The 24,011-nt window shown below is 58.7% G+C and overlaps 1 protein-coding gene across 17 annotated transcripts; it reads right to left on the bottom strand.

The window, feature by feature from the left end:
• Positions 1-663: 663 nt before the first annotated feature.
• SLC35E2B (solute carrier family 35 member E2B) lies at positions 664-22,721 on the bottom strand. Of its 17 annotated transcripts, XM_067019290.1 has the most exons (11): positions 16,782-16,895; positions 16,498-16,666; positions 11,395-11,527; positions 11,125-11,189; positions 10,905-11,040; positions 10,569-10,696; positions 8,829-8,949; positions 7,813-7,866; positions 7,448-7,520; positions 6,241-6,377; positions 664-4,655 (listed from the first exon to the last, which is right to left on the bottom strand). In XM_067019290.1, exons 4-11 carry the CDS (start codon positions 11,129-11,131, stop codon positions 4,418-4,420), a joined length of 894 nt encoding a protein of 297 aa, XP_066875391.1. In that variant the 5' UTR covers positions 11,132-11,189; positions 11,395-11,527; positions 16,498-16,666; positions 16,782-16,895; the 3' UTR covers positions 664-4,417. The 17 variants fall into 17 exon arrangements, with proteins under 17 accessions (XP_066875391.1, XP_058921154.1, XP_066875406.1 ...); XM_059065171.2 differs by lacking the exons at positions 16,498-16,666; positions 16,782-16,895 and adding an exon at positions 22,461-22,721; XM_067019305.1 differs by lacking the exons at positions 16,498-16,666; positions 16,782-16,895 and adding an exon at positions 21,796-22,372.
• Between the last annotated feature and the right edge of the window lie 1,290 nt (positions 22,722-24,011).

Below are 24,011 nucleotides of genomic sequence, written 5' to 3'. Positions count from 1 at the left end.
GCAGCTCGGGTTTGGCGGAAGTCCGGGCCTGGCCTGGCCGGGTGCCCGGTGTTGCGCCCTTTCTCTCCGTCCCAGTGACCCCGACCCCGGCGGTGGCGCGGTGGACTCCGAATCTTGCCTACGGAGGACCTCCCGCCAGACCGGGGCGGGGAGAGCGGTTGCCAGGGGGTTTTAAGCTGTGCTAAGTAGGGGGAGGGGGCCCTTCAAAGTCCGTGCACTCAGGTTTTCCTGCGAAGGGTTTTAAAGACCTTCATCGGGAGGTGCGGCCTGTAACCTGTTGAGGCTCTTAGAATGAAGCTCTCTTCCCTGGCTCCAGTTACTCTGCGGACCTTGGTGGTCACAGAAAACTGGCAGTTCAACCTCGAGAACCTCAGGAAAGAGAACGGTAAACGAATACCCACATTCACTGGACCTGAAATGGAAAATGTCGAAAAATGTGACAGGAAATTGGGGCACAGAAAGGGCGGTGGAGTTGCAGTTCTTTCTCTTCCCGGAAAGAAATGTTTACTTTCTGTATCCAAGCGCTTGTTTTGCTTCCTGAGTTTTTGGTGACAGGAAAAAACCATTTTTTTTTTTTTTACTCCCGGTGAAGGCAATAAGAACCCACCCTTGTTCATTTCAGTAGCGCGAATACTGGAGAGTTACACAAAGAAGAAAACAAAGTACACGCTGAACATTTATTTTACTTTTGCAGAACAAGAGTCCTAGATAGTTGCTACCATGGTGGCTTAATTTAGACAAAAATAACCAGGGGGGCATCCACAGGATTCACTGTACAGCATCGATGTATTACCATAGAAGAATTAACAGTGACTCAATTATTTAACCACCATTTTCTAGAAAGAATTCATCTAATCACATAAATACTGAAATAAGTGAAATACAAAACACTATAAACATTTTGCACAATGTACTTTGAATTCTCCGCAGTTTTGTTTGGTATAAAGCACATATAATTTGGTTCTGATACAGACAATTATTGATATAATTTTCAAGTTTTTCAGTGTGGGAAAGTCACTCTCACTGTGGCCCTCTGCAACCTGGTGCCCACAACACCGCCCTGGGCGGGTGCAGACGCTACTCACACATCTGCAGTCTAGAAATAGCACATCGGCTGAATGCCAGTTTTCCTCTGATGAAAACTGGAAAAAAAAAAAACCCAAAGACTTTGCCAATTAGAACAGTTTCCAGCTCAGTTTGGACATCTAGGCATGGACCCAGTGGCCATCAAACTCAGAATCTCAGCCCTCAGGAGAAGAGGAGGAGGTACTACAGAGACAGCAAACTGGAAGGTTTTACACCCTGAGCTGCAGGGTGAGTAAGCCAAGCAATGGTCAGCACAACCTCATGACTCTGCTCTCGGCCCCTCAGCTAGGATAGAGAAAATAGGCAGACTCTTCAGGGGAGCTGGGACGTTCTTATTTATAAACTAAGAAAACAAAGAGGTCCCAACTAGGGCATGTACGTGCTTTGGAAAAGAACAGAGCCCTTAGCACAATGTTGGTCAAAGGCAAAAAGGAGAGCTTCTACCTGTAATAACATCCTTGTTTAATTTTTCCAACCCAGGGGAACAGGGAAAATACTTCCAGGCATCAGGAAGCACACCCCCTGGACAGATGTAAAAAGACATGTTGCACTTCTTTGATCCCCTCTGGCCCGTCTATAAATGACCATCCATGGGACAGTCAGCGCCGCACAGGAGGGAAAGCCCACCAGTGTGGGGAAAGTATTTCAAGGGCTGGCGACGAGCACGGCTCCATGTGGATGATATTCCTCGTGCAGCAATTTTTTACTGTTTGATTCACAAATTAAAGACACATTTTGGATTGAGCAAGAGTATTCTCAGCTTTCCCAGGCAGATGATTTTAATGCTGATATGCAGGAAATTATGACTATCAGAATTTTTTTTAAAAAGCCTTCTTTATGCCACTCAGTAGTGGAAATTTCCTTGAAAGCCAGAGATCTCTCCATCTCTAAGTATCAACGTAAGCAAGCAGATGACCAGATTCAGAAGCCTGGTTCAAGTGTTTGTTTACAAAGGCGCGGACAACGACCACAGCCACAGGAGGAATGGACCCGATGTAACACACGACACCCCGTGTCAACACTGGCACGAGCACGCCTGCGATGGTTCAGTGAAAAGAACATACTAAAAAGCTACTAAACAAAGTTAATCGAAAAACATGTCTGTGCGGTTATTAAATGCCATTCGCCAGGCTGCGGGTTTTGACTCTTGGCTGTGCCGGAAACGCCCAACATGTGGACGACTTAGGGGTGGAGACGCAGACAGAATGCAGCTGCGGCACATGTTTTGCGGTCTCCCACCCGGGACGAGGAGAAGTCTCAAAAGCAGCTTTGCTAGAAATCGCCTCATTTACTAATCATTTAGGAAAATCTTTCTTGGTCCTAATATCTAGAAAATCAGAACAGGAGGAGAGTGGAGGGAGGGGCGCGTCCACAGGAGGCAGGGACCCAGGTCCCTAACAACACTCGGACACAGGCGGCTGGCACGTGATCCCACTCAGATGACAGTCTGCCGTGGGCGACCACAGATGCACCCCTTCCGTTCACGTCTCACCATCAGCCGTGGGCACAGCGGCCACAGTCTGAGGGCAGAGGCAGCAGCCCCAGGGAAACGGTGCTTCCTCTCTGGTCCTCACAGATCAACGCACCAGCCGGCCACCCCAGCTACCGCCAAAGAATCCTCTTTAGTTTTGTTTTGGGGGGAAGCGGAAAAAGAGGAAAGGGATAAAACCTGGGAAAGTCACACGAGCAACCCCTGCACAGTGAAGGTGGTGCGTGGGACCCGCCGTCCTCTGGAGCAGGAGGTCAGCTTCGTAAAAAGGTTGTTTGTCGTTTAAAAGGCCTCATTTTAATCCATCATCATTATAAGCTTTTTAAAGTTAGCGGAACTTAATGAGATGTAGTTATTGCTCTTTGTTTCCAAGAGATTTGCTCTCCAGGAGGGGCTATTTTATATTTTCCAGTTGAGAAGCCAACTGGAAAACCAGAGAAGCAATCAGGGAGCCCAGGCCCCGAACACCTGGGACTGTTGCCTGAGACTCAGGGAACGATTTGTGCCTTCGGGTGGCTCTGTCCGCAGGTTGGCTGGAGATGGCCAGGGCGCCAGCCCACGGCCCCGAGTAGGGCTGCACCGGACAAGCCCCAGAGCCCGAGCCTGGCGGGAGGGAGGGGCTGCGTCCCGGTCAGAAATCCCAACAGGCTGCGAGGCAAGGGGTGAAGTGAGGGACGGAGCCTCAGCCCCACCACAGGCCTCAGACACCTGGCCGTCGGGCTGTGTGCTCCGGAGGCGGCGGGCCGGGCCGCGGGTCTGACTGTGGTTTACGTGGCATACACGATGCCTTCCAGAAGCCACCCATGCCTGTGTCTCCTTTTAAAAACCTACACTGTCATTTTAAACGCAGCACAACAAAAACTGTAAATATTCCACACTCGTCCTGCTCATCATTCACGAGGGAAAGTCCTAACAGCCTCGTTGATGAGACAAGGCAAGGCTCCTGACCAGCTGAGTGCGGGCGGGTGCTCCCCGGGGGCGCCCCGAACAGCCTGCCTCTCACCCAGGGGGGCAGAAGGGACAGCAGCCCCCTCCCTGAGCCAGACACCGCGGGGGGCTGCCCACAGCCTTGGGCTGGAAGCCACGTCTGGGCCTCTGGGGACGCCCCGGCCGCAGGTGAGGGCTAGACCTTCAGGTGGTGAGGAGCTCGGCGCAGCAGGCACGGAAAGGGGTGGGGCCGCCTTCGCTCCTCAGTGGTGCTGATGCGGGCAGCTCCGCCCCGGGCGGGGGCCGGCCACTCCATCCTCAGGAGCAGGGAACCCCGGTCTCTGCACCCCAGCTGTCCCCTCTCTGCTCTGTGCCCCGATGCCGTGGCCTCCGCGTCCGGGCAGTGGGGCAGCCTGTCCGAGCCCAGTGGACAGACTCCCTGACAGCCGAGGAGCCGGACGTACCTCCGGTGGCCGCCGACGGCTGGCGTGGGGAAGCGGGTTCTCTGCTCCGGCTGCAGGTGGGGAGGGAGACCGCTGGCACCTAGCTGCAGCCCCGGCTTCGCAGCTGTCCCCAGGGGCCGTCACCCACAGAGGAATCGGGGCCTGGCCTGGCTGCAGGGGGTGCGCAGAGGCCGCCGGGAGGAGGAGGTCACGTGGCTCGGCAACGGCTCAGTGGCAGCTGTGGTCTGCGGCCCAGGGGCTGACATCTGGAACCCCGATTCGAGCTCCCCCAGCTCTGACCGAACATCCCAGGAAAGAGCAGGAAAGGCTGCCCTCCCGCACCTCCCACACCCGGACCGTGACCCGTGGAGCCCGAGGCCCCACGCCTGCTGTCCAGGGAGCGGGAGAGGTGAAGGGGGTCCCCCGCCGGTGAGCACGGGCGTGGTGCGCGGCGCCCCTGAGGCTCCGGGGCTCAGTGGTGTGGCCGGGGCTCCGGGGGGAGCAGCGGCTCAGGGCTGCTGTCTGGGCACTGGCTGGTGGCCGCAGCCAGGCTCTGCATGGCCTCCTGCTGCCGCTGCTTGGCCTTGTTGTAGAGCAGGACTCCGGCTGTCACCAGCGCGGTGCCCACGGCTGACAGGCTGGTGACCCTGTTGCCGAAAACGATGACGCTGAGCCAGATGGACAGGGCGTGCTTGACGGTGCTGGCGACACTGCGGGAGAGGACAGCGGGGAGGTCGGCGGGGGCCGAAGGCGTCTCCGCTAACCCCACTCTTTCGAGCTGGGGTCCTTCCTACTAGGAAAAAGGTCACCGAGAAGTAGTGACACTTCCAGCAAAAAGCCGGGTCCCATCTTCACACTCAGCATTTTGCCTTATTTTGCTTCGTCCTTTTTTTGACGGAAATATTTCTAAGTAAATTATAGACATCATGACATCTGATCCCTCAGTGCTGCAGTGCGCTCTCCACAGAGCAAGGCAGGCTCCTCCTCTGCGAGGACCCGAGAGAACCGATCATCAGGGAGAGTATCTGGGAAGTGACACAGCCCTGCTCAGCCACTGCTGGGACCTCGTGAAGATAAAGTGAACACGACAGGGCTTGTCATTGCGGACAGTTTTAACTTAATTTTTGTACTTTTCTACCTAAAGCTGTTTTCTTTAAAAAGAACTGGTTTGGGGACCGTCTCCGTGGCCCAGTGGTTAAGACTCTGCACTTCCAATGCAGGGGGCCCAGGTTTCATCCCTGGTTGGGGAACTAGATCCCATATCCCGTACAGCAGCCAAAAAAATTTTTTTTAAATAAAATAAAAAGAACTGGTCTTCTGTTTTCTGCCCTTTTTTGGACCGTCACTAACAATCACTGAAAAACAAAGTTTCAGGGGTATGTGGACATAATTCCTGGCCCTAAATGGAAACAGGACCGTATGACAGACTGTGACAGCGAGCGAGAGCTTCAGGAGACCTCAGCAGTCAAGCTGCCCTCGAGGGCCCTGCAGGCAGCTCCCCTCCGGGACTCGGGCAGAGGGCGCGTGCACCCCGCCAGGCCCAAGGGCAGCGACGCACCTGCTGCCATCACTTCTGGGTACAATTCCGCTCTCCAGTGACAGTTATGAAGTTAAAGGACAAAGGCCCGTTGGCTTCTACGACAACGTGACAGGCAGACCCGCTGACATCACTGCATGGATTTCCAGGCCTGCTGGCAACCCGGGCCGATTCCTTTCTAGTTGTTCCTGAAAACGCTCCGGTGTCAAATCACGCTTTCGCTTTCGCTAAGTCTGCCCAGTTACAGAGAAGAAGCCTGGGAGACCTGAGCTCAGTGCTAAGTTACCAGCAGGGAGCCGACGGCCACGTGTGGCTGCTCAAGTGTGAAGTGATTAAAGTTAGAGAAATGTCAGACGTTGGTTCCTCGTGGCACTTGGCACGCCCCAGGTGCTCAGGAGCACACGTGGCCTGCGGCTCCCACCCTGGGCGGCCCAGAAGCGGGACAGTCCGTCATCCTGGGAGATTCCACGGACAGTGCTGTTTCGGGCAGAAGTACACTCACACCGCTGCAAAGATTTCTGCTTCTGCACAGAACCCCAGTGAGGATTGCCCTACAGATCTGTTTCACAGACTTTTCTGTTCACGTCTCACACGGCACCAATACAGAACGGCCTAGTAATTACGACCCGAGACCACAGCGATCGCTACATTTGTGATTCCACAACCACGAACACCTCTTCTAAAACGTGCAGATGGCAAGCGTTCCCCTCCGCACGTGACCTGGAGGCACTTCAGCTCCTGGGAGGTGCGGTCCTTACCTGAAGGTCACGGGGGAGATCCTCCCCATGAGGGCGTAGGCCGAGACGCTCTGCAGGTGGAACAGGACGCCATCCGCCAGCAGCAGAAGCAGCACGTCCTGGCTGGCGCGGAAGCTCCTCCCGATGACCGGCAAGTCCTGTGCCAGAGCCAGAGGGACGCCCGCGCTGCTGACACCCAGGCCCCGGCCCAGGGTCCAGCCACACGCTGGAGCCCGGCTGTAGGACAGGACAGCCCAGTTCCACTTGTGTCAAAAAGAGAGGGCTGCGTAGACGCGCACCTGTGCTTCTGTAGGACTGACGGGATCCCATGACACGTGTGAGCACAGGAGCGTGTCTGTGCCCACGCAGACACGTCAGGGAGGCAGCTCCACCAGGAGCGGGCCTGGGAGGGGCTGGGGGACATACTGCTCTCTGTTTCATAAGCTTCTGCCCTGGGACTTGTTCAGTGGTGGTCACGATGTTTTTAAATAAGAGTAGTAATAAAAAACAAGGCGGGGTGGGGGGGACTTCCCTGGTGGCGCAGTGGCTAAGAATCCGCCTGCCAATGTAGGGGATACGGGTTTGAGCTCTGGTCCGGGAAGATCCCACATGCCGTGGAGCAACTAAGTCCGTGTGCCACAACTACTGAGCCCGCGCTCTAGAGCCCGCGAGCCACAACTACTGAGCCCGCGTGCTGCAACTACTGAGCCCACACGCTAGAGCCCGTGCTCCGCAACAAGAGAAGCCACCGCAACGAGAAGCCCGCGCACCGCAACCAAGAGTAGCCCCTGCTCGCCGCAACTAGAGAAAGCCCGCGCACAGCAACGAAGACCCAACACAGCCAAGAATAAATAAACAAACAAATTAATTAAAAAAAAAAAAAAAAAACAAGTGCAGGAATTCCCTGGCGGTCCAGTGGTTAAAACTCGGCACTTTCACTGCCGTGGCCCGGGTTCAATCCCTGGTCGGGGAACTAAGATCCCACAAGCCCTGAGGTGCGGCCAAAACACAACAACACAAAAGTGCACCTAAAAACCCACACAGCAAAGTTTCCGGGAACTGCTGGCTGGGGCTTGGCTCCCGTGGGCACCGGACCCACACAGGACCCGCACGGGTTTGCTTCGCTCAGTGCCCCCCACGCCCCGGGCGCGTGGCGGCCTCTGCGTACTCAGCTCGCCCGGCGCCCGGGGCTCGCCCCGACCCGGGAAGGCGCCAGCGCTGGACTCACCATGAAGAAGATCCAGGCCGGGACAAGCATGGCCACGGCGGCCGCGCTGGTGTAGAACTGCAGCTCCGCAGCCCTGCGGGGACAGGCGCCCAGTCCTCTCCCCGCCTCGGCCCGCCCTCGCCCCCCGCGGAACCAGCGCGCTCCAGTTTATTTATCTCCTCCCAGATGATACGCACGGCCGGGCCCGACAGGCGACCCACCGGCCACGGGACGGTGACAGGCAGCGTCAAACGAGCCGGCCAAGGGGCAGTTGGAAACAGGTGGGGTTTTCTCCCAAGTTTCAACAAGGTTCTTTTAAAGGCGCCATGAAATGGGAGGGGTGAGGGCACAGGGTGGCTGGGTCTCCATGGAGCAGTGACACTTACGAGAACCTATATTTGTCCCCGCTGAGGAGCTTTTTGGAGAAAACGTTCTGCAAACTAGAATAAAGAAAAGAAGAGGTCACGAGAGGTCAGACGGCACCTCACACGGTCGAAGCGCCATGTCCTCCAGAAACAGGGACACACGGTCGCTCCTTGGGGGTGGCCCTGGCGTCTGCTGCGAGCCGGGCTGCGCTGCCCCTTTCACAGGTGGGAAACCTGAGGTCTCGGAGGCGAGGATGTGCCTGAGGTTACCCGGCCCTGCTCGGCGGCGGCCGCGGGACACTGTGAGCTCAGGAAGGCCCTGGGGAACAAAGCAGAGACTAAACTGCCGGCCGGGCGCGTCTGCCGTGGCCAATGGGACGGCCGGACGGTGTCCAGCTTCCCGGGAACCGGAGGGCTCAGCAGCCCGAAGGCCGACACTGCTCCCTGGACACTGGGTGCGCCGGCCAAGGGGACTTAAACCAGAGCAACGAGCCTGCCGCAGACGTTTACAGGGCCCGTCCCCCTCCTAGGGGTTTACGCTGCAGGCCAGTCAGAAACCTCGAGGGAGACCCGTGTGAAGCTGTTTCCTGCAGATGTAAGTCGTGCGGCCTGGAGCGTCTGCGGGTGAGCAAGGAGGCCTCTGGAGACCATCCTGCGCTCGGAGTGAACAGGCGAGATGCAAACTATGACGTGAGCTGGACCGTGTCTGGGAGAGGCCGAAGGAAACACAGCAAAGCGTGAGGAGTGAAATGAAAGGTGATTTTGCATTTTTCAATGAGTTTTTCATTTCTCAGCTGTTATTAGTCAAACCCTCCAGATGGGCCTGTTTTTCTTTGGAAGTAACGGCAACGAGAAACCCTCGGACACCGTGTTGCTGCTGTTTCCTCTCTTTCCTCAGAAGCGGTGATGCCGAGAGAGCAGGCTGTGCAGAGGTGTCAGCACGACGGCTCAGCCACCACCGGGGCGTGACATCCGCCCCCCCCCCCCCCGCGGGACACGGAACCCCATGCGGCACGGGACGCGCCCCTCGGACTCACCAGTCCATGATGTTGGTGGACAAGGCGGCCGAAAACCCCAGGAAGTTGAAGCTCATCTCGGTGGCCGTGCACAGCGCCAGGCCGCCCATGACAGGGATAAGTGACAGGTTGACCAGCAGCCCTGCGGAGCGACAGCGCACAGGGGCTGGGCTGCAGAGCCCCCAGCGGGCCGGGCTGCCCCCCACCCCACCCCAGGAGTGCTCTGCACACCCGCTTTATTCGATTCTTCTCGCTGGAGGGAAAATATAGCACGTGCCTCCTGTCACCCACTCCAGAGCCAGGTGCCGGGGGCACGGCAACCAGAGCCACCAGCTCTGAGCCCGGCTCCCTGCACCCCGCCCCCCGACCCCGAACCCTCATCTGCAAAATGAGTAGGGTAAAGGGTGGTCTCCAGGGAAGGCTGGGAAAGGAGGGAGGCCCCAGACCCTCAGGGTGTCCAGCGCTCCTGCCTTCATTGTTGAAATCTAACCAACAGCCCTGACGTGAAGGTAAGGCTAAGACCATTCGGTGCAACAGAAAATCACGTCACTTTGCACACAGGGCATCCAGCCTCATGTGGTACCTCCGCTTTGACTTCAGACACAGCATTTCATTTATCTTGAAATTCAAAGCAGACGAGGGGACAAGCCTCTCGTGTTCAGCAAAGAGGACCGGAGGTGCAGCCCTCAGATGACCGTAGCCACCGCCCCCGCCGAGGACGGCGCTATCCACGCAGCAAACCCGCAGGCCCACGTGGCCCGAGGCCGAGAGCATCACCACGGAAGGAGGCCTCTGCTGGATGGCGGACCTCACGCAGGGGCCACGGCTGGGAGGCCGTCCGGGGGGCAGGCGCCTTCGTGGACTCGGGGCTCTGCCGGGGGTGCCCCGCAGGGGGTCACTCCTCTGGGGACCCCAAACCTCGGGTCGCTCAAGTCCCGGCACCTTCGTCATTCTCCAACGCCTCCCCAACAGACTTTTTTGTTGCTAAATTTTATCAAGATTTCCTAACTGTTCTCAGCAAGACAGCTGGTTTTCTACACACGTATCTGCCACAGCTGGAACCCAAAGTGTGATGTTTTTAAGGCCCCCGAGATAAATCCTTTCTGCGTGGTTAAGCCTGACGTGCAGTCAGGCTGTTTCCCGCCGAGCACGATTTTAGGAATTGCTTGTGCACTTTGATTTGATTCTGTTTTGCCATCACCTAAGCATCTGTGTGGCTCCAAGGGCTCGTCTGCGAGAAGCCCGGCCGCGCCCTGTCCGTCCTCATCCTCCTCTCTCCCTGAGGCAGGTGCCGCCTTGTTTCACCTCTCTGTCCTTTTCCCAGTTGACGCAAGCACGTGTCTCCCTCTGTGAGTGCCCCCCACCCCCGGGGTCACGTCCACGAGTCTGCACTCTGCTTGTCTTCACGGAGCCACACTCTCTGAACGGTTGGCGGGCAAGTCAGGGGCGTGTGTGCAGCTGGCGGCGCGTGCCCGCAGCCCAGCTTGGAGGTTTGTAACAAGTCCCCTCTGCTGAGCTTCGGGGGGCCGCAGCGGAGGGCAGGAGGGGTGCGGAGGAGGGGCCGGGGCGCCTGGCAGATTCCTGGGACGGTCAACGGCACTGAGGTTGCCTGCCTGTCACTCCTTCGCGCAGCTCCTACCACCCCGGCCTCTGAGGCTAAGAAACGCCCAGGAGGGAAGTGGAGGGAGCTGAGCTCCAGGGCGACGTGGGTGGGAGCGGCCCCCAGAGGAGCCGGCAGGCCGGGCGTTGGGGGCTGCTCACCGGTGTGCTCCCCCAGGACGGTCCGGGACAGGATCACAGTGAAGATGGGGGCCGAGCTCTTCACCGTCTCAGCAAAGGACACCGCCACATTTTTCAGGCTGACCAGACCCAAAACCACTGTTGCAAACCTAAAACAGTCAACAGCGTCACGGGGGGATGAGTTGCTGCATCTGCAGCCACACGGCAGACCTGTAGGAGCCCAGAGGGGGTGCACGCGTGTCCCGCCCCCGCCCGGCCCCCTCCCTCCCGGGACCCCCTGACGGCAACAGTCAGCCGGGGGGAGGTGTTTTACGTGTAAAAAACCCGGAGCCTCAACCAGAAACGCTGGCTGCTTACCTCATGAGACCCACGAACAACATGGTCATGATGAAGTTGGGAGGGTAGGAGAGCCGGGCTTTGTGCTGATGCAAACAGCAGGGAACAAATATTTTAACGCAGCCGATAAGCGTGGTTGACAGCATCTGCACGGCCCCTGGAGGGGGAGACGGGGCGCCGCTGAGTAGAGGGGCCCTGCCCGCCGGGAGCCCCATCCCGCCGCCAGCGCCCGGCGCGGTACCTAGCATGCTGGGCTCCCCTTCCAGCAGGGACAGGATGTACTTGTTGAGAAACAGGGTGCAGAAGCTGAAGAAGAACCAGAGTGTGAGGTAGATGAGCGCGCGGGCACCCCAAACGCCCAGGTCCGCCTCGATGACGGTCGTCTCAGTGACGGTGACCGTGAGCGCCTGCCCGTCGGGGCCACCTTCGCTCTGGCCAAACGCGATCTTCTCACTCCGGTGGCCAAACACGGGGCCCCAGGCCAGGAGCGGCCGTCCCCCCGGCTTCTCACCGGGGCCCGGAGCCAGCTCTGCCAGGGCCGCGGGCTTAGTGGATGCCGACATCTCAGGGGCGGTGGGCAGCGCAGGGCAGGGACGCGGGGCTGGAGGCAGCGGCCATGCGGGCGGCACCGGGCGGGGCGCGGGCTGGAGTGGGAAGGAAAGGACAGCGTTGCATGAGCGGCTAAGGTCCGGCCGAGTTTAATCACCCACTTAGAGTAACTTCAAGACGCAAACTCGGGGTCCTGGCCTTGCTTCCAGCCCCAAAGGAGTGGGCGCCCCGACGGCTCGGGCTTCTCTTCCAATAAGTTTCTGAGACCAAAGCCTTTACCGGCCTCCGTTCCCTCCCCACACACCTGACCCTCCAGCCGATCCCGCCCGAACTCCTACAGTACCTGCCAAGCCCTGCCTCTTTAGCCCCTCCCCACCCCCGGGGCACCCCGCACCCCCAAGCGGCCAGCCCAGCCTCGAGCTCATCCTCCAGGCGGCGCTCGCGCAGCTCGTCTGAGGCCTGGGGTCTCCCCCCCAACACACCAGAAGCTGTCACAGGTGCTCTGCGCCTTCCCACCCACCCTGGGACCAACCAGAGCCGCCGAGGAAGGGCCTCCCACCAGGCTGGCTCGCCCACGCCCTCACCCGACTTCTTCATGTTGCACCCAGTGTTCTGAGTTGTCCTTTGTGGGAGGGTTGACCTGCCCTGTCAGAGACTCTGAGTTTCTGGCCCTCCATGGGGTTTTGAGTTCCACCCCTGCGTTCTCCGTGTTCTATTCGTTACCGTTTCAAACTGGCCCGTTTCTCTCAACTTTCGATTCCTTCCTGGCATCGTCTCTTTCGCAGCCCGACACGCAAGCCCTGACAGTGCGGCCCTCAGCCTCCCGGCGGGTCGGCGGCTGCTGGCTCGAGGGGGCCGCTCGGTGCACAGATCCTGGGCTTGCGGGCGGGCCTTGGAGCGGGTGTGGGGACTCAGCCCCTGCAGGTGCCCAGGAGACGTGCTCCTCCCTCAACACACCCACACCTGCTTGGCGCTCAGGCCTGTGGCCACGACGTCGCAAGAGAGACCCCTCCCTCCCGAAGATCACAGGCAAAGTCTGACCCGGTCCCTCCCGTTTGCTGGTGGGTGAGTGCTTCAAGTTCTGGCCCTTCCTTTTTTAAAATTTATTTTCTTGGCCACGCCGCACAGCTTGTGGGATCTTAGTTCCCCGACCAGGGATTGAACCTGTGCCCTTGGTGGTGAAAGCGCCGAGTCCTGACCACCGGACCGCCCAGGAAGTCCCAGTTCTGGCTTTAAGCAGAGTCCCAGTGATGACCACCTGCCCAGCTCAGGAGCCCTGGCCTCTCCTCCCCAGTGACTCCAAACCGGACTTCCCAGCCCCCTGCCCCCGCCTCTAGGCAGCCAAGCCGGCTGCCTACGTCCCCGCCCCTCCCATGCCTACATTCAGGGGGCGCCCGTCGTGCTTTAACCTAACTTCCAGGCATGCGTGACCCAGACGGACTTGTGACTCCCTGACCCCACCTGAGGCCAGGCTCCTGGCTGAGCTGCCCCCCCAGCTCTCCGTGTCGACCCAGTGCTCTCGGTCACCCCACAAGCTCAGCAGCACCAGGTCCCGGCGGGCACCCAGGCCTGACATGCACCCCGACCCTCGGGGCACCAGGGAAGCTCCCCAAATGGACCCCAGACCACGATGCATGCACATGGCCCTCCTGTGGGCCCCCGCTGCCCCCGCAATACACACGAGCCCTTCGAGCCCTCCGGGCGTTGACGGGGCCAGGTCTCCGCTAACGCCCCGTGCTCCTCCCTCTTCCCAGCCTGGTCCCACGGTCCTCTCGGGGCCACACCCTGCTGGGAGCTGCACCTCTGTGGGCTGGACGGGCCGTGGCCCAGCAGGGGTGTGGGGAGCCCGTGCTGCCCCCCAGCTGGGAACACGGGCCCAGCCGCGGGCAGACGGAAAACACGGGAACAAAGCCCATGTGTGGCTCAGGGTCCCCGAGAGCAGAGACGGCGCCCACCCCCAGGCCCCTGGCTGACCCCGTCTGGATGCCCAGCCCTGCAGCCGGGCCCCCCCAGGACACAGCTACCACCGGCCGCTGGGGCTCTGCCTCTCAAGGGAGCCCCCGTCAGGCCCACCGACGGCGCCAGGCCCCTCTCTTCAGGGACCCTGACCCGGTGTTTGTCACACAAGCCCCGCCGCCACCACTGAGGCTCCAAAACCGAACCTGTTTGTGAGGTGATGCTCCAGAAGCCCCCGGGGAGGGTCCCATCGCCCTTCCTCTCTCTCATCACAAAACGAGGCTGGAGGCAAGGTGCAGGCGCTTCCCCCCACGTCCTCCACTCGGTTTCCGTCTGGGAAACTCACAGCTTCCCGGGCAGCACCGCCAGCCGGGCCTCTGCCTCCTTCTCTGCAGCTCAAGGAGCTCCGGCCTGACGCCACAGCTCCGCCACCGAGCCCCGAGGCCCTGGGGCGCCTGCTCTCCTTCCTCAACAAGAAGCTGCTTTGAAACAAAGACGGGTCCATGTGGTTCCACAGCCGCCGCTCACCGGGTAACAGTGCGGCATTTCACTGGATGAACAAGCCACAAGGGACTCATCTCCACTGCTGACCACACCGGGCCCCGGGCCGCCCGCCACGTCCGTCCTGTGCGGGTCGTTCCTTGTGTTTCTGCTGGGTCTGCGCCCACGGGGCACCCACGACCCCCGATGTCATCGTGCTGGGCTGTACTCTCACCCGCCCTGGAGGTTCTGCCCCGTCTGCCCCCAAGGTGGAGGGTGTTGGTGGCCTCTGAAGAAGCAGAATCCATCACAAACACATCCCTGCCCAACCAGCACACGAGGCTCCAGCGCCTCCTGACTATCCCAGGCTGAAAGCAGGTGGCAGCACAGATGCAAACAGATTCCATCCGAAACGGCGGGGATGGGACCTTTCAGGAGTCACCGCAAATGACAGGGAACAACGTAAGAAAGAGTCAGCAGGGCCCGTGGCCGGGGCGGCATGGGGACAGAGCGTCCGTCGGATGGGGTCAACGCGGCACTTTCTTGCCAGCAGCAAAACAAAAGCCAAACAGAACCTGTGCGCCTGTCGACAGGGACACAGACAGCGGCGGGTGTGGATGGACGCCCCCAGCGGGCGACGGGCGAACCTTACAGCCGTCGGAAATGCTGAGGCCGAGTCGTGGAAGGAGACGCACGACACAGCGCCAGCAGCAGCACCTAGGTGTGTCCAGACACGACACGTCATTAGAAATAAAAGCACAAAAAGTGCTGTTAAGAGCAAAGAACTGGGAACTCAAGCTGGCGCTGGGTGGGCCTGGGTTGGGCCGTGAAGTCGGGGGACGCGGTGGGCAAGCATGGCGGGCATCGCGCTGTTTTCTAGGCTGTTCTGAAGCTGAGGATTTATACGTGAAAAAGAGCCAGGCAGCAGCCGGGGAGACAGATGCCTGTTCAGACCAGAGCCTCCCTGACCGCCTGCCCTTGGTGACCTGGTCTCACGTGGCGCCAGGAGCTTCCTGTGTCCTGCCGCAGGTTCCGGACTGGAAGGCGGCAGGTGCTCCATCACAGACCAGTACTACTGTCCACTGCGTCCAGAGCAGGGCCCAGGGAGCCCAGGACGGATGCTCAGTCCCCCTCCAGCGCGTGACCTCTTCCTGACTATCGACACCCCACAAGCAGCCCGCCCAGTCTGCTGACCGAGGACATGACAGCCAAGGGACAGGCAGACCCCCCGCTTTCACGTGCAGCAGGAGGGGTCGGCAACCTCCGTGTGTGTAGTTTCCGGAAGGAGTCCAAATGCCTCTGGAGTCAGAACAAGGGCTTTGAGTGTCTTAAAAAATGAAATCACGGGAATTCCCTGGCGGTCCAGTGGTTGGGACTCGGCGCTTTCACCGCAGTGGCCCGGGGTTCAATCCCTGGTCGGGGAACTAAGATCCCGCAAGCTGCCTGGCCCAGCCCCCAAACAAACAAACAAACAAATGAAATCAACTTTGGAATGGACGGTCCTGTCTTGTTCCTTCTCGACAAGACTCACTAAGTCATACCAGGATTCCTAGCTGTTTGCTTTTGCTTTGTCAGGCGATGGGGGTCTGAGGCCTGGAGGGCTCCTCCAGTGGCTCCGGGGGTGGGGCTGGGGTGCTGGATTAAGGAGGGGCCACTACAGAGAAGCAGCCGAGACCAGGCAGTGAATGAGGCCTGTGGGCTGTGACGGAGGCCGAGGTGGCAGGGAAAGCAGAGACCACGGCGGGTGGCCCTCCAGGCCGGACGCCAGAAGACCCTTCTCTGGGGAACTCAACAGGCACGGGATAGACCTTGAGGACAGAAATCAGGGCCCCAAGGAGAGGCCTTGACAGAGAAAGCAGCTGAGCAGCCCCGAGCTTCTGGTCACCCTTCAGTGCTCTGGGGGCTGAGCCAAGGCAGGAGACGGGGGGGGGGGTGGTGTCGAGTGGCCACCGGCAAGCAGCACGTGCTGCTTTAAAAGTCACCAGAACAGGGTCCCTAGGGACCACGACCAGGGTGGCAGAAGTGGGAATCTCACCAGGGGCCCCGGGCCCCCAAGAAGATCCGACTCAGGACAGAACTTGACGTGGAGGCTCCGAAGACCCCCCGAAGCTCACGGGGAGCTCGAGGCGGCAGGCATCAAGGATGCAACCACCAAGGTGACCTGGGGTCCTGCTTTTGGACACAGCCCACAAAGGCCAAAGCAGCCCCAACCACGGCCCAGCCACCAGAAGGAGAGGCAAGGCGCCCTGGAGAAAAGCTTCCGCGACTCAGCCTGAGGACAGGTGAGGATCAAAGATCAGAGACCACCTGTCCAGCAGGCTGCCAGTGGGGGAGGAGCCTCCTGGCTGCTCCAGGAGGGACAGATGGACAGGATGCAGTCGTGCAGACAAACAGACGAAGAAACTGTCAGGAATAAATCAGCGGGATGAAAAAATGGTAAGTCTAGAAAGGAAACGTCCCACTGCTGAATGAAACTATGGTGCCCTCCGACTATTCCCCTGCGAGGTGTTAACTGGTGACTGGGGTCAATCACAACTTTACCCCCCGGAGAAACGAGCGGACGCCCCTCCACGGAGCCACCAAAGTGGGAACCACCAGGAACGAGACAGAGACACCATGTCTCCCTGACCTGAGGCGCTGAGTGCAGATCTGATGGTGAGAAAATGCAGGTGTCGAAAGCCGAGGAGAGGAGGATGGACGGCAGAGGCTGGGCACCAGGCCAGGGGCTACAGATCATTCCAGCATCCACAACGCACAGGGCCTGCCAACGCCACGCACCCTTTCAACATTCACACCCTCTGGAACCAAAAATGATCAAATCAATAACACCTCTAAAACCCAAAATCTCTAACGTGCGATACAGACAGAACGACCCGAACCAAACCACAACTCGGGTGCACAACATCATCGCACCGAAGAGCGAAGGACGGGAAGCCAGCCGGTAACTGTGCCAGCGGCGCTGAGAACACGCACAGGCTCCAGACGACACCCCAAGCAGGCGCTGGGCCCGGGGCAGCTTCGCGGAGTCTGGGTGGGAGCTCGAGGTGGGGCAGACAAGGGTGTGAGCTGTGCGGAAGGAGGGGTGGCCGCAGGGGCGGACGGGGCCGCAGGGTGTCTGTGCACACTGCTGCCCCCTCCCGGGAGGCCTGGAGGCAGGCACGCCCCCAGCAGCACAGCCGGCTTCTAAGCCTCATTCTCTGCTGGGCCGAACCAGCCTCCTTGGAGGAATGGCTGGCTGATTCCAGGGCTGGGGCAGGAGCTGGACCAGAAGGAGGGGGAGGGCTCCTAGGGCGACGGGGACTTATCAGAAAGACACAGGGGCCAGCATGAGGGACGCAGTTTGAGAGAGAAAGTAAATAATCACAAAGGGTTAGAAGCCACACATCCACCATGATCACTAAACGGGGAAAGGAGAAAGCCCTTCCTTCTGGTACAAAGTCAGATGGCTGTTGCAATTAGAAAATCTCCGTCTGGCGACCACGCCCGTGATGACACTAGCAATCGACTCGGGCGGGGAGAAAGTTGAGAAATAACAGAATATTTAGTCTCAAAGTGTATCCCTACAAGGTACATGTTCGTAACAAAGGGCACTCGATGAAGGTACAAAGGGGAGAAGACAGGAAAGTTCCTTGAAGAAGAAGGGGGAGGCGCCTATCCCGATAGGAGGACTCCAGGTCACGTGCCGTATCTGCGCAGAAACAAGTAAACAAATTGGAACGGAGGCCCAGGGACTCCCCACTCCCCACCAGCAGAATTCCGATCCAAGACAGAGCGGGGGTGTGGCTCGTTGGAGAAGGGAGGCCACTGTCGCTGATACTAGGATGGCTGTTATCCACACTAGAGAAACGAAACTGGACCCTGATCTCACAATTATAGACAAATAAGAACAATTAGCAACATCCACAGAGCACTTCCTAGGAACCAGGTAGGGTCTGACGGAGCATTTCACACATATTAACTCAATGAATCTTCACAACAACCCTTGCGGAGGGACGCTGTCACCCGTGTGAGACACATGAAGTGGGGAAACGGCCTCTGGCCACAGTTCAGGGCTTGAACCTGGGCAGCCTGGCTGTGAAATGCAGCTGTGTAAACCCTTACGTTTAGAGGAGAATGTAAGAGAATATTTTCCTGATCCTGGTATAGGAAAAGTGTCTTTTTTTTTTTTTCTGCCCGCACCTTAGTTCCCTGACCAGGGATTGAACTCGGGCCCCAGCAGTGAAAGTGCCAAGTCCTGACCACTGGACCGCCAGCGAATTCCTGGAAAAGAGTATCTTAAACCAATCCCCATAAAAGAAAATATAAATAAAACAGACTATGTTGGCTACACTAAGAGCTTTTGTGCCATCAAAACGCACTATAACGTATTGCAACATTAACACACTAAATGACAAGGCGACAACCTGGAGGAAACAGTTACGACGTGACAAAGGAGAGGGAACGCATTCCGACAACTTAATAGGAAATGTGGGCAAAAACACCGGCGCAGGAGAGCGTTTCCAAACGGCCGCTAAGCACGAGAGGATGCGTATCAGCTCTCCAGCGCCGTGTAACGCGGCACCGCACACCCGGCAGCGCAGAGCAACGACACACCTACGACCCCGCAAGCTTCTGTGGTAGGGACTCTGGCAGCAGCTGTGCTGGGCAGTTGGCCGTCACGATGGCAGGAGGGGCCGAGGCCTCACCCGAAGGCCGGGGCGCCTGCTTCCAAGCCCACGCGCGCAGCTCCCGGCCAGCTGTTGGGGGAAGACCCCTCCGCCGGGCCGCCCGCAGCCGGCACCTGGCCTGCATTGGAACGAGCTGGCGGCTGAGAGAAAGCGCCCGAGGAGGTCCGAGTCTTTTTGTAACCTCGTCCCCTTCTCGTGTGCCGGTTTGCTGCTCGGAGCTCATTAGAAGGCCGGCCTCGAGGGGAGGGGCTACAGATGGTGAGAATGCGGGGAGGGAGGCAGGGTCACGTCCGACCACGGGGGTCGACCTCAGCAGCGGTCAGGGAGCCGGACACACCACCCACCCCCACTGCCAAAACCCATCAGGCCTGACAACACCCAGAGCTGCTGGAAGGTGTGGGTCCAGAGGCCCCCAGACACGGCTACGGGGCGGCTGGAACGAGCGCTCGCGGAAATGGTGTGGCAGCCCCTTGAGAGCCACGCACCCGCGCACCCTGCACATCAGCACTTCCGCTCTCGAGGTTCCCCCGGAGAAGTCCTGCGAGAGCGTCCAGGGCGGCACTGCCCGTCACGACGGCAGGGAAGCACGACGGGCTACCCGTCGGAGAATGAACGTGTGCTGTGGACTCGGTCCAGGAGTGAGGACGAGAAACGCCCGGCAGCAGCCACGGCTGACGGCCGGCCAGGCCCCCTCTACCCGGATGGTGGGCGGGCACGTGACCGCAGCACCTACCGCTGGTCACCGGCGCAGCGCCGGTCCTGAGCCGAAGGCCCGCCCCTGGCCGCGGCGAAGCCCCGCGCGGCTGGGCTGGGCGTCCTGGGCGTCGCACGTGGAGGCCGGCAGCGGCCGGGGGTCAGCGGCGCAGAGCCCAGCAGGTCCGGCTCGCCCGGCCCCGCCGACACCCCAGCTGCCCTCCCCAGCTCCGGCTCGTGTTTCCACCGCCCCTTCTTCTTTCTCACTCCCCGTACTCAAGGTGCCTCCACGAGAAGCAATTCTCATCCTGCGAAAGACCGAAGGTCAGCGGCCCCAATCCGACAGCGAAAAACTGACCCCACCTTCCACGTCGGCCTGGAAACAGGGCGGACCGGGCTGAACGCAGGGCTTGTGGGGCACTGCTCCCTGCCCAGGCCCCTGGTGACAAAGGTCTGAATTATCGCCCTCTCAGATTACAGCACAAATAACAAGAACTGAAACGTAGCCTTTTCCACCCAGCACGGAGTAGGTGGCTCACGAGGCCAGGGTTGACTGTTAACTTTACTCCTGCCCAGAGCTGTCCTCAGAAGAGGGTGCACACGTGGGACTGAAAGGAAACCGGGTCAGCGACACGTAGCGAGATGCACACCTGTGACACCTCCGTCACGTGCAGGCGCTGAGCCCCCTCCCACGGCCTGAACGGCCCAGCCTCCGCCAGCCCTGCAGCGAGGGCTCACGACCCACAGAGAGGGTGCCTGGTTCTGAAACGGGGGAGCCAGGACCACCACGGCACATTCGCCACCGAAGGGAAGTTTGTGTGGAGGTTAGCAAAAATAAAGATGTCAACTTTCCCATCCAGTTCTGCAGACCCTTAAATTCTACGGCCTGTCAGCCTGAGGTCAAGAGTCCCTGTTCTCCAACAGACAACTCAAGATGTTCTCAAATGCCTGGTGAGGAAATCTAGATTGGTTCAAATTGTCAGCAGGGCAGTTTAGACAAAATGTACTGAAAGTCTACAAATTTTATACACTAATTCAGAAATTCCACCTCTAGGGATTTATCCTAAAGAAATAATCCAACAAAGGCCCAAGATTGTACATACAAGGATGTTCAAAAGCTTCGTTTTTAAGACTGAGAAGCTGACACTCGCCAAGTGTCAGATAAGAAATTTGTAACAAACCCTGTCACATAATGGGACACTGGAGCCCTGCAAGTTTTGACAAAAATAGATTTGTCATAGATTAAGTGAGAGCAGAGTTACAAGCCCTCTGCACAGTATGTTCCCGTTTAAAAAGTACAAATGGTTCAGAAGAACACAGGCGAAGTTACCAACTGTGGTCAACAGCTCTGGGAGCAGAACCTCAGGTCATTCACATTTTTGTTGCGTTTTGGCTCCTCCTCATTTTCTAATGTACGTGCACTGAAAATGGATTTCTTTCTTCTTTGCTTTTTTTGCAGTACACGGGCCTCTCACTGCTGTGGCCTCTCCCATTGCGGAGTGCGCGCAGCCCAGAGGCCATGGCTCACGGGCCCAGGCGCTCTGCGGCATGTGGGATCCTCCCGGGCCGGGGCACGAACCCGTATCCCCTGTATCGGCGGGCGGACTCTCAACCATTGCGCCACCAGGGAAGCCCTGAAAAATGGATCTCTTAACAACAAGGACCTGTGTATAGCACAGGGAACTACAATCAATATCTTGTAATAACCTGTAATAGAATGGAAAAGAACCTGAAAAAGAATGTGTGTGTATATGTATAACTGAATCACTGCTGTACACCAGAAACTAACACATTGTAAATCAACTGTACTTCAATAAAAAAAAAACTTTAAAAAGAAAATGGACTTCTTTAATGTAAAAACTTTCCTATTCCCTCCCTTAATGTTCCTTTTCATGCTGCTGAATATTGTTTTATTCTGCTTTACAATTGCAAGTTTAAAGATTTTTGGTAAAGTACATTGCACTCTACTAAAAAACAAAGAACTTTAAGCCACTAAACAAAGAGTCTGCCTCTAAATAGTTTTTTCTTCCCTCTCTTTTTTTTTTTTACAGCAGCGGTACGTGAGCAAGGTCCTCAAGGCTTCAGAAGATGAGCTTGGGGCGGTGGGGCAGGGGCACTGCCTGGACTCCACAGGCCCCGTAAAACCCGCTACAGGAAAGTCACGTGAGGACTACAATGAAGTCTTAGCTCTGGGCCTGACTGAGAGTCCCCACCCCAATTTACAAAGTAACAGTCCGCTAGGGCCAGCGCCCGGCAGGATGTGTTAGTCATTATATAATTTCCAGTTTTCTAAAATCCTGCGTAGAAAGACACCAACTGCAATGAATTCGCGGGCGATCGCGCCCTTTGGTTCCGGATCGGACGGAGCATCTTTACCCGGTTCTTTCGGAAGCGGTTGCACCTGCCGATCCGAGGCCATGCCCACCTCGGGGGGGCATTGGTGGGGGGTAGGCTAAAACGCAAGGACCCCCGACCCTGTGTCCCCCATCCCGCCTCTGACAGCCCACCCCCACGACCCGGGCGCGGTTCCCCACACCCGCTCCGGAGACCCCCAAGCCCCGCCGCACCTGTGCCCCGCCGCCCCGCCTCAGGCGCTGTGCGGACCCGGGACGGGAACGCGGCGCCGGCCGTGGAGGCCTGGAGTCCGAGCGGACGCCTGCGAGGTGGGGCGGGAACTCCATGCGGTGGACGCTGAAGGAGCGGACCGGTCATGAAGGCGCGAAGGACGGTGCCCCCCGAGGGAGTCGGACGCCCGGGCGCGCGCGTGTCAAGGCCCTGGGGTGGCCCAGCGGCCGCGCCGGCAGAGGGTCCGAGGGCCGGGGAAGGGAGGTGGCTGGTGGGGGGGACTTCGGCCCAGACGCAAAGGGCGACCCCCGCAGGCCACCCACCCTGCCAGCTTAATTCAGCGCTTCACCCACCGAGAAGTCCCCGGGCTAGACGCCGCGCGGGCCCCGCAACCTCGGGGACGTGCACCGGGACCCGCAGCCGCATCCGGGCGGGGTTTCAGCGCGCCGGGGAGGAGGACGCGGTCACCCGGGGCCCCGCCGCCCCCGCCTCTACACGGCGACCCGCCCACGTCCCGGCGACGGCGGCTCCCCGCGCGAAAGCCCGCGGGTCAGGCCCGGTGGGCGGGCCCCAAACAGACCCCACCCCCCCCCCAACTACGGTCCCTGTGGGCGGTGGGGCGGGGACGGGGGCGGGGCGAAGCGGGGCGGAAGTGCCACTACCGGACCCGGAAGCCATGAGCTGGAAGTGACGCGTCGGAAGCCAACCACGGCTTCCCGCTATCCCGCGGGACTCGTTCCGCAGTGTTCTGAGCGTCTGGGTTTCTCGGCCGCCGCTGCTGAGCCGGTGGAGGGGCCACGCTGCTGGTCGATTCCCCCCCGCTGTCGCCCCCTTGGCACCCTCTTGGCCGTACCACCTCAGCCCAGTCGGGGGTGGTGCTGCTGGGTGATCCCCGTAGTCATCCCCTTGGCACTCTCCGGGCCGTACCACTTCAGCCCAGGCGGGGGTGGGGCGAAGGCGACACCCGCGGCCTTGGTACCTTCCGGGCCGTACCACCTCGGCTGGCTCCCCTCGCCGTTTTCCCCCTTGGCACCTTCCGGGCTGTACCACCTCCGCCCGGATGAGGGGGCGATGGCGCCCCCTCGCGGTATCCTCTGGCGTACCACTTCAGCCCAGACGGCGGTCCCCGCCGTCCTCCCCTTGGTACCTTCCGGACCGTACCACCGCGGCCCAGGAGAGGGGACCAGTTCGTGGACCTATAAGCCCCTAAGGGGCCGCCCTCCGAGTTTTGGTTTCAAGGGACAGAAATTCCAGCCTCAACACGCCTCCTTAAGAAGAGGGAAGATAGAGGGAGTGTCTGTCTTCCCAGCATCCTAGCATCGGAGGAGCTCTAGGGGCACCTGGACCCTGAGGCCACGCCCCTGGAGAGGGCACTGATTGGCCAAGCTGTGGGGAGCTCCGCCCGGGGGCGTAACCTCGGCCCAGGTGAGCGGCGGGCTGCACTGGGATCGTCGCACCTGCAGCGGAGCACCTGCCCAGACCTCCCCACTTACTCTGTGTGTGTGTGTGTGTGTGTGATGCAGGCGGACTCTCAACTATGCGCCACCAGGGAAGCCCTGTTTTCTTTTTTAAATTGAAGTATAGTTGGTGTGCAATATATGTTACAGGTGTGCAGTATAATGAGTCACAATTTTTAAAGGTTATGCTCCATTTATAGTTCCTATAAAATATAGCCTATATTCCCTGTGTTGTGCAATATGTCCTTGTAGCTTATTTTTTTTGTTTTTAATTTTTCTTTCAATTTTTGAATTTTATTTTTTTATACATCAGGTTCTTATTAATCATCAATTTTATACACATCAGTGTATACATGTCAATCCCAATCGCCCAATTCATCACCCCCCACCCCCACCCCCCTGCCCCTTTCCCCCCTTGGTGTCCATACGTTTGTTACCCACATCTCTGTCTCAATTTCTGCCCTGCAAACTGGTTCATCTGTACCATTTTTCTAGGTTCCACATATATGTATTAATATACGATATTTGTTCTTCTCTTTCTGACTTACTTCACTCTGTATGACAGTCTCTAGATCCATCCACATCCCAGCAAATTACCCAATTTCGTTCCTTTTTATTGAGTAATATTCCATTGTATATATGTACCACAACTTCTTTATCCATTCGTCTGTCGATGGGCATTTAGGTTGCTTCCATGACCTGGCTATTGTAAACAGTGCCGCAATGAACATTGGGGTGCATGTGTCTTTTTGAATTATGGT

The sequence above is a fragment of the Kogia breviceps genome, chromosome 1, assembly GCF_026419965.1.
Source record: "Kogia breviceps isolate mKogBre1 chromosome 1, mKogBre1 haplotype 1, whole genome shotgun sequence".
NCBI lineage: Eukaryota > Metazoa > Chordata > Mammalia > Artiodactyla > Physeteridae > Kogia > Kogia breviceps.
The sequence above is the reverse complement of the archived record's forward strand: the minus strand, read 5'-3'. Positions and strand labels throughout refer to the sequence as shown.